The sequence below is a fragment of the Oncorhynchus kisutch genome, linkage group LG5, assembly GCF_002021735.2.
Source record: "Oncorhynchus kisutch isolate 150728-3 linkage group LG5, Okis_V2, whole genome shotgun sequence".
Lineage (NCBI taxonomy): Eukaryota > Metazoa > Chordata > Actinopteri > Salmoniformes > Salmonidae > Oncorhynchus > Oncorhynchus kisutch.
Genome location: NC_034178.2, coordinates 9573232 through 9583654, shown reverse-complemented (window position 1 = coordinate 9583654; position 10423 = coordinate 9573232). Strand labels below are relative to the sequence as shown.

At 39.6% G+C, this 10423-nt stretch overlaps 1 protein-coding gene across 1 annotated transcript; it reads right to left on the bottom strand.

The window, feature by feature from the left end:
• Positions 1 to 4169: 4169 nt before the first annotated feature.
• On the bottom strand, positions 4170 to 8439 carry LOC109890105 (homeobox protein engrailed-1-B-like). Its single transcript, XM_020482056.2, has 2 exons — positions 7668 to 8439; positions 4170 to 4963 (listed from the first exon to the last, which is right to left on the bottom strand). Exons 1-2 carry the CDS (start codon positions 8167 to 8169, stop codon positions 4644 to 4646), a joined length of 822 nt encoding a protein of 273 aa, XP_020337645.2. The 5' UTR covers positions 8170 to 8439; the 3' UTR covers positions 4170 to 4643.
• Positions 8440 to 10423: the final 1984 nt, after the last annotated feature.

Genomic DNA, 10423 nt, shown 5'->3' with positions numbered 1-10423 from the left:
ATTGAATAGGCTTTATTGTGTGAGTTGGACGCAGCCAAATGAAGTTGGAAAATCTGTATTTTGAATTAATGATCAAATGAAAGAATGCAATTGCACTTTCAGGAGTATGCCCAGTAATCAATAGGCTATAGGCCTATAGAAGATCAATTGGTATGACATTCAAGGTTTGTTTTTGTCAATTGTTCATAGTTTACCATTTCTATTGTGTTGCACTTGTGCCAGGGTTGCTGCAATACGCAGTCATCCTTAATAATTAAGTGAGTAAGCAAGTATAAAAAAATAAGCTACATTTTTTTACAAATTGGAACTTATGTATCAATTTAAAAAATAGCGCTCAAAAAGGTAGAAGCATTTCATCTTGAACGGAGAGGAAATTACGAACAAATAATCCATGTCATATTATATGAATTTAAACTTTGTCATTGTTTTTCTCCTACCTGCACTATGCTGCGAACCACGTCCGTTGTCAAGTAGTAAGATAATGTTGTTTTGGGGTAATGCAAAAAATATGTGTTTTTTCCATATTTAATAGCATATGCCTACACTTATTTTGAGAAACTGTGAGTTATCTAGACAATATAGGTCCCAGTGTAGGCTTGTTGTTGAAGGTACATGTAACTTAGAAAATTGATTGAATTAATTAACCATTTTCATGGGATATAAAGATAAAGGCAATGTAGGCTACAGGCTAGGCTACATATTTGCAGGGAATAGCAATATCCTGGCGTATTTTGTCGCACAGGGGAGATTTGAAAGAAGATAATGCTTCAAGCCCACGCAGGAAAGCACCTAAATCCTATATACACCTGCAAAGCATAGTGTCGATCAATTGATAACTAAGTTGAAGGTATTTTGGAGAACTAAAACAATACCCTAATATTCGATAAAAGTGGACAATCTTCCAGCTCAGTCGTATTACGTAGCCTATTAGGTGAACAAGTTCAAACGAAGGCTATATAAAAGTGTGTTATATGGGTTTAGCTACTAGGCCTACTTCTTCTGTCCATGAAGTAGGCTGGACTAGACTCTATTTCAACGAAATGATGATATTGGCATTGTTTGTACTACAACTATCGTTTAGAAGCTCATGGCGTTTAGTTTCTTCGCCCCTCACATTCATAACCTATATTGATTCCTTTCGGGCAATTCAGATTGTTAGTAGGGGACCTCTTCACTGAGGAATCTTGCTATTTTTTATGAATGTGTTTTTCATATTTACCTTTGTGTGTTTCCTATGCTCCTGCCATGAGTGTGTAATTGCTTCGTCTTGGGTTCCCTCGAAAAAGAGACCTTGGGACCCCCCCCCCCCCCCCCCCCCCCCCCCCGTCTTGGATTGGACTGCAGAAGCTTTTTAGTTAACCTTTTTCTTACCTTGTTCTATTACATTTTCGCTAAACATCTACTAATATCTACTTTTGTGAAAGTGTGTCCTTTAGTGCTAACCTGGGTGAGTTAACAAAATGTTTTTGTTAGGCGTATGTCTGATAAACGCAGTAACCTATTTGAGAATCATTACACCGAGTTAAAATGTCAACATTTTAACATAGAAAGTTAACCAAGAAAAAGTATCGCTGTCTTCGACTTGAAATTGACGACTGGTAGGCCTGATGTAGCCTATAGGTTGTGCTATAAATAGAAATGACTTGTTTTGACTGCACGGCCTGACCTATGGCCTGCCCATGGGCTTTGAGACACAGACACAAAGACCGGTGCTGCCTCATCCGGATATTTAAGCTATAGGCTATCCCAATGAGCAATATACCGGCATTGAAAACAACGCGTGTCACGTCGCAGGGTGCACCGGGAGGCTTATCAGACATAAACGGAGGTTACAGGCCGAATGGGAACTTAGTCCAAAATAATCACGTAGGCTAGGGTAGGGCAATAGTAGCCTATATAGCAACTAGATTGAATGGAAATACGAAGAAATACTTTACGAAGAAATACTAATGAATTTGGCCTTTGAAACTGATAGTGCACGGAAAAGGCGGCAACTATTCAGTTGGAATCTGATTTTTCATTTTTTTTATTCCATAAATATGTTCTTTAAAGATCTGATTTTCCTCTGACCAATAAAATGTCCCATTCTTAGATCTTCTGCCTATGTTGGCGGTCCTCCATACCGCCCGGGTGTTTAATCGAATCTTGTAAATACCGAGAATAGTTTAATGAGTGAAACGATATCCATTCTGGAAAAATAGCTACCATGTGTGAAGATGTCCGGTGACGGTGGCAGGGAGCTAGACAAAAGGACAACCTAACTGTTGTTCGAGAAAGTACCCCAGTAACAGGAAATAAATAAATATACATCAAATCTATTTTTCATAAGGCCAAGTTATGAGACTTGTGTGTGTGTATGTGTGTGTATAAGTATCCTATACAATGCAATCATACAATACAGTGCGCGTGTGCGTGTGTGCGTGTGTGTGTGCGTGTGTGTGTGTGTGTGTGTAAGGGAGGGGGCGCTGACTTAACAAGAGCAGAATTGATGTTGTTTTGGCTGGAACGTCATCTTGATGGTTGCCATAATAAAATGTCTCTACCACAAGGCCAAGTTATGAGACAGTATCCTATACAATGCAATCATACAATACAGTGTGTGTGTGTGTGTGTGTGTGTGTGTGTGTGTGTGTGTGTGTGTGTGTGTGTGTGTGTGTGTGTGTGTGTGTGTGTGTGTGTGTGTGTGTGTGTGTGTTCATCCGTTGCATATAGCTTTAGGATTTTTTCTCTTAGGCATTTTAACTCATATGGTGAATTCTTGCAGCGTGTTCACCATTCACTTCAGTGGAGCTTAATATTCTGTTACATGCATGTTTATCTCTAAAAGCTTTTAATACCTTTGTGGTCATGTAGTCAAGCCTTTACGTTAAACATCCCTAAGCGTGTCGACTTTATTATCCTTATATATTTCATGAGGAGACTGGAAGTTATATTTAAAGCACAACATAGCCTGTACAGAGATGATGACGTTCTGAATTGAGACACGCAGTTTCTTGTAGAAGACACCAGCCACCAGTGGTAAAGTACTTAGGTAAAACTTTAAAACTTTAAAGTACTACTCAATTCGTTTTTTTTGTATCTGTGTACTTTACTATTTATATTTTTGACTACTTTGACTTTTACTTCACGACATTCCAAAAGAAAATAACGTACTTTTTACGCCATTCATTTTCTTTGACACCCAAAAGTACATTTTCAATGCTTAGCAGGACAGGAAAACGGTCCAATTCACTCACTTATCAAGAGAGCATCCCTGGTAATCCCTACTGCCTCTGATCTGGAGGACTCACTAAACACAAATGTTTCGTTTGTAAATGTGTTGGAGTGTGGCCCTGGCTATCCGTGAATTAAAGGAAAAAAAGGAAAAGTGTGCCGTCTGGTTTGTCTGGTAAAAGGAATTTTAAATTATTTATACTTTTACTTAAGTATATTTTAGCAATTACATTTACTTTTGTAGAAAGGCATTTTGTATAAAGGCATCTTTTTTTTTGAAGTATTACATTTGGCTACTTTTTCCACCACTGCCATTTAGAAACTTCATCACCATGTTCTATACTACTAGCCTAAATGTAGACATACAGTATATCCCAATGATAAGGGCCGAGACACTGCGTGTACTCATAGTAATACAATATTATTGAAGAAAGAACAATAATAATATGCCTACTAATTGTAATACTACTATTACTGTGTTTTCCCCCAATAAACGAATAGTTTTTTTTTTTTACTTCCATGCGTGCACTGTGACCTTGACGGATATATGCCTGCCTATAGGTTATATGGTTTCCGTGAGTGTGTAGGCATTATGGTAGGCTAGGCTACACGCCTGGACCTTCTGGCCTATTTATTAACAAGCAATGTTTGTATAGCAAATGGCATAGCTCGTGGGAAATATATGCATGTCAACATTGTCTGAATTAACTCACTAAAAAGGATGAAGAATGTCTTAGAACAAAATTCAAAAAGGTAGGTTTGTTTTGCATTACAGGAAATAATTATGTCACTGAAGTTTTATATTTTTCCAGAAAGCTCAACAAAATACCCCATATTAGGTCATTGTCTCTTAGTACTTTATTTAAACGACATAGTGTTAGTCCTGGGACTTAGTTTTCAACGATTTACAAACTACGCTTTTATGTATAGAATTTCAATGACGAATGAAACTGTAGAACATTCTACATTTTTTATTTATTTCAGACTACATATTCTCTGAACATATTAAAATCTTTGGCTTGGCGCGTCGGTTCAGAAACGCAATCTGCAGAATTGTGAGAGATTGGGGAGAGGGGAGACAGAAATCACACAAAAAAATCTAGGAGTCAGACACTTATACTAAAACAATGGCCAACAACATCATAAGAAAAAGAAAAGTTTAAATCTCCAGCAAGTAGGGATTGATACAGACATAACCTTACCTGAAATTAAATATATACAACGTCATATTGTTTTGGCTATATATAAACTTGAATAATGTTCGTATTTTATATAATGATGTCCATATACTGTATCATAAGCAGAAATCGGTTTTAAATAGAATCTGTCCCTGTCAAATCGTATTTACCTCTTTCTTTTTCAGTTCACAAAAGAGTTCAAGCACTCTGCTTCAGTTCAGCGTCTATTTTGCCCTGCACGAGGGGGGCAATTTACTCGCTATCATCCTTCTCCTCTTGGACCGTGGTTGTGGAATGGTTGTACAGTCCTTGGGCCATGAGTTGGAGAGCCAGGCCGTTCTTGTAGCCGTTCCCCTTTTTGATTTTTGCCCTCTTATTCTGAAACCAAATTTTTATTTGGGATTCATTGAGATTCAGTTCTGTGGCCAGTGACTGTCTCCGTTGTTCTGTTATGTAGCGATTTGCCTGAAACTCGGACTTAAGTCTCTGCAGCTGTTCAGCCGTAAACGCGGTTCTGGGTCGCTTGTCTTCTTTCTCATTTTTCTTCTTTTTCAATTTCCGTGTCCTTGGGCCTGATGTAGAAACAACAGTGAAACGAACACGTAAATATCAGTTAGTCCTAGGCCCAACAAACATTAATTTACACATGACTAAAACAATGGAGTACTTCAATGTAATAAATATTGTTCATTGCTAAATGTGTGTTTGCAGTCATTGCGACCATTTTGCCCCAGGCGCAAGGTGCAAGGTGCAAGGCGCAAGGTGCAAGGCTAAATGATGAACAGTGGTATTTACATAATTCATTCATTTGAATATTCATAATATAAGAAATGCAGTAACACATATCTTCCAATTACATAATACAGAACCAAAAACATATAAGCAACGTCAAAACAATAAAACGTAGGCCTAGTGGTGTGATTGACCGTTATCCTCGATCGCTTGTCTATTTTGCGCATATGTTTAGGCCTAGGCTATATGTGGTCTACGAATGTCATGGTTTCCTCAGACAGATTGGGTAATATCAATAATAACAATATAATATCAAACTACACGCCTATACTTTCTAACAGACTATTGTTGATTGGCATGCCCTTTTTTTCTGCAGGCCTACCCTGCAGACCGGTGCAAGCACGAGAACACACAGTCCTTAGCACAAGTAGGCCTTATAGCTCCGCTCAGACACTATTCCTCCGCTCATTCCATCAATGTGTGTAATAAAAACTCGGTGCCATAAAATGTAAAAGTAAACAAACTTAAGGCAAACATATTTGGTTATTTTACTATTTCACTAGGCTATGGTTAGACCTACATTGCAATAGGCTACTGTCTAGCAAGTTGGTATTGAGATACTTGTCTAGTCTATCCACAGCCATGTAGCGTGCACATAATTACATCTGAGAGGTTCATAATGTAGCATATTCACAGTGCTAATATTGCGATAAAGAAGATACATGGATATAGCCTCATCGTTTATCTTTTTACGACACACTTTCTGCAAACGTGTTACCTAACCGCTATATAGGCCGAGCGCATAGCTAATATAGGTCTACTATTCATCCATTCGATTGACTTCTCCAAAAACGCAGACGACACAACAAAATGTAGGCTGTCATTTCAGGGGGGAAAAACTATCTCTATAGGGTAAAAAACACAACTAGGTCGTATATTGCAAAATCAAGCTGCGGATCCCAATTCAGTCAGTGCATTGTAGCATACGGTTTAATTCAGTTCGATACTGTATTGTGTGAAACTCAACTATATGCTTCTACTGCTATCATGAACACAATATATTGTGCATAAACCTAGGCTATGTAGCCTTGTACTTTTTAATTGGCGGTATATTTTTATTGGACATTTTCATGCGCGTTATGGACTGTAGCCCTATGTCATATTTATTTCGTAATTTGGAACCACATGGGCCAAAATAGCTTAACATGTAACGACAGGGGTCACGTTTACCTGCAGATACAGGCTAATTTCTGTATACAATAACAGTATTAGGCCTACAATAGCAATAACATACACAGGCTAGGCCAGGGCCTACTTGCCTACAATATAACATAGGCTATTTGATTAGCTAAAACAATTAAATAGGCTGTCGGTTAAATCCATTTTCGTAAGCCTACAGACCAGACCAGATATCATTCCCGAAAGATATCGAAACCAATCGGCCTAGTGTTTTTCCCCCCAGAGTCATATAGCCTAGGCCTAAATCTTATAGCTTAATCAGTCAATAAATCACTTTAGTCAATCGTTAAATATTTTCTGAATTCTGAATCCCATGTCAAGTTCAGAAAGATTGTGGATAATAAACCGCCAAACATATTGACAAGGCAGTCTATACAATCCCCTTGATTTACACCATAGGCCCGTCAATATGTTCGTCGGGTGAAAAGAAAGTCAGCTATTGTAGTCTAATCGAAGGACGTAATGGTTGAATTATGTAGATAATATAGACTAAACTATTTGATTAATCTATCTTTTTTTTCTCTTTTTTTTCTCGTGCATATTTTGCCATTTTGGCGATTTGGAGACGGCCTACAGCGAAGGCTTGCCTAAAAGCTAACAGTCAGAATAGGCATGTGGTGTGAAGTAAAACAAGATAGTAAAACAAAACGACCACAGGTAAAGTGGACGTTTCGGTGACCACTCCTTTCAAGTTTGTCTTGTCCATGCAACACTTTTCAATGAGTTTTACATAAACAATGTGATAACACGGAGGACCGGTTTTCGGCATTGCTTTGTTTTGAGGAGAATAATTCAAATGAGGGAGGAGAATCAAGTTGCAGCCCAGTTGGTCTTCCTAACATGTTCTGCCAGGTCTTATTAATCGTTTGGTTTGAAATGCTCTCACCTAAACAAAGTGGCAATTGTGTGTGTGTGTGTATTATTGTTAGATAGATTATGGCAAGTACTATAGGAATATGTCTAGTCTAGCCTACTATGATAATCCAGGCCTATCATCATTTGTTGTTTTGGCCGTTGTTATGATGAGCTTTTTATTTTATTTTTGTCTATCGTGCGTAACGCTCACGAATTGAATTAATTGTACAATGGAGCAAAGCGAGAGAGAAAGAGAGAGAGAGGGGGGGGGGACACAGAGACAGGGAGAGAGAGAGAGAGAGAGGCAGAGAGAGAGACAGAGAGAGAGAGACAGAGTTTACGATGTTCACATTGACCTATAAACTAGGCCTACTCCCAACACAACCAAAATAACGGACTTTCACATTTCACATCTGCAGGGGTAAAATGATTCGGAAACTAGCGCCATACCAGATGATGGTCGATCCGAATATCTCGTGCAGTAAACCCACGCAGGCCATAACATCGGCGTAGATTCTTTAGCGGGTGGAGATCCTCCATTACTGGCATTCACAACCACTATTGACGCGGTGTCTCCATATCTCGTTGTGGTAGTCCCATTCCCTTCACCTTGTTTTGTCGAGCTCTGTTTCGAAGACGGCGAGGACGACGAAGAAGAAGTACTGTCACTACTGCAGTTGGAATCCTGGCAAAGGCTGCTCGCGTGAGATGGCCTGATGACCAAAGGGTTGACGTTTTCTCTGCCGGAGGTCTGCGCCCGCTCCCGACTCCCAAGCTCCTTCTTGCAGCCGAAGTCTGGCCGCAGAATATTGTCAATAAAAAAGTTTGTGGTTCTATGTACTTGCTGTGCTGCCTGGTGGGGCAAAATGGGAGGAGATGGTAGATTCGGGGAGAGGGACACGCTCTCTCCCTCAGTCGAATCACGGCTGTTTTGATCAATTCGCTCTTCCATAACTGGTACACTTTTGGCTGGAGCGCAAACTCTCCACGCCAAACTCCACTTGTTGCTCAATACCGTATCCGAATAATAGCAAACAAAAAAAGATATCTGACTATATTATGAAGGAAGCCTATATAAAATAGTTTTGATAAATGTGACAATGTTCTACACTGTCGACATGTTGTCTACGAAAGCGATCCAAGTGTCACAATAGCCCTGCGCTACCACGACTGACTACACATCGCGCGCAGCAGCGTTGTCCCTAGCATTCTCTAATGTATGTCAGCGCGATCTTTCTAAACTCTCCTAAAACCCGTTATCCCTCTCACACACTTCCCCCCCCCCCCCACACCAACCGGAAGCACGTGAGTGCCAACACACGTGCAATAGACCAATCACTTGTGCAGATCCGCGCTGTCAGAAGTGACGACGTCCAATTGAATTTTACGAATCTCAGCAAATAAATAATAGATGGCTTTTAGGCACCAAACAAGGGGTCTCAGCGGTGCGCTCTTCTTTCATACCAAATTACTATGCTCATCACCGATAGAGGAAAACCTGGTAGGGACATTGGGCTGGTACAGAAATGTTATAGGCTACCAATACATTTAGGCCACCAATGGTTCCCGTTAGTTTGTTTATCGACTTGATTGCCTTCCACTCTCCTACCACCGAAAGGTGATTTGTGTATGCTTTTCTTAAGTCCTCTTCCTCCACATTTGGCAGGAACCGTAGCCTATACAATTTACATGCAGTATGACATTTTTCCCACTCCAGTTGATGTTTTTCCAGTTTTGTATCCAATATAATAGGTGTGTCAAATTGACAACCTGTATCTTAAATGACTATCTTATCTAGGCTACAAAATCCCTATGATAGTTGTATAATTACGCATGCGTAATTTCTGCTTTCCAAATGGATAACTCACTTGATAAACGCTTGTAATCATCCTCACCTGTGCATAGCCTGACTTTGGCCGGTCACGTGCTTGTAGGTATAGGCTATATTTACATTTCTATAAAGAAACAGGGGGACAAGTTAAGTTAGGTGGTTTGTTTGAGCCTTTGTATCAGACCTACAATAAGAAGTATTAGGCCTAATGGAGATAAAGTAATGCAACATATCTCAAATCAGGCTAATCATTCATGAACCCATTCCAAGGTGGCCTGTATCGTAAAATTGAAAATTGTTTATGTTCACTCTCATTTTATTAAGTTTAAACGGGCATACAATTTGCATTGCTATAGGCCTATATCTGTGTCACTATTTTCTATAGGCTACACCACAGGTGCAGTTGAGTGCGGGTAGAGTCTAATTAAAAATCACTACAAATCCAACATTACAATCCCAGATTGAAACATAGATATAGCAGCAAACAAAACAAAACGAAACAAACACACATTGGAGACATAGGCCTTTTATGTTTGTTCATTGAGAACCTCTGTTTTTTTTGCAACAAGGTAGACGCTCGAGCTTCTTTGTTGTGTGACAACTTTTTTCCATGCTTAGGGATACAATTTTTTTTAAATGACACATAAATAAGAGTAATTAGTCACGAAATAATACATTCTGCTCGAAACTATAGGACTGATTCACATTCAACATGCTAGTATTGAAATCTTTATCCCATAAGCTATAGTGTTAGTGTGGGTAGTTAATTAAATTATAATTGGGACACTATCAATATGCTATTTAGCCAAGTAGCCATTGTGGAGACGCAGTCCCTTTTCAGGCGGTAAATGAGGACTCCGGCTCTTATCTTGCCCGCAAAGAGACGCCTTGAGAGGGGCCGCAAAATATAATTTATAGCTTTTAATTACTCTTCATTCCGCCTGATCAGCTTGGCGTTCATCACAGCAGAGTGAATAAAAGCCGGCCAAAAGCACTGTCACTATTCCCTGGCAAGGCGCTTAATCAAAGTAAGCAGGGCAATATTATGCGCTCAAGAGCACCCCGCGAAATTTCCTAGGTGCTGATAAAGCCAGTTGAATAATGCGGCGAGTCTTCTGAGACACCATTTAGAGAAATGACTTTATTGACGGCTTAACGTTGGTAATTCATTTAGCCTTTCATGTACTGGACCTGGATTTGTTGCAGTAATAGGATGATAAATGCACTGACGGCCTGAAGCTCGTATTATTGAATGTAGTGGGCTAGGGTGCAACACACACACACACACACACACACACACACACACACACACACACACACACACACACACACACACACACACACACACACACACACACACACACACACACACACA

Excerpts from the sequence above, each read along its gene's own strand:
- LOC109890105 (XM_020482056.2), bottom strand. The coding sequence starts at position 8,169 with ATGGAAGAGCGAATTGATCAAAACAGCCGTGATTCGACTGAGGGAGAG. Across the intron at positions 4,964-7,667 it reads TTCGGATCGACCATCATCTG|GCCCAAGGACACGGAAATTG; the intron begins GTATGGCGCTAG and ends TTTCTACATCAG.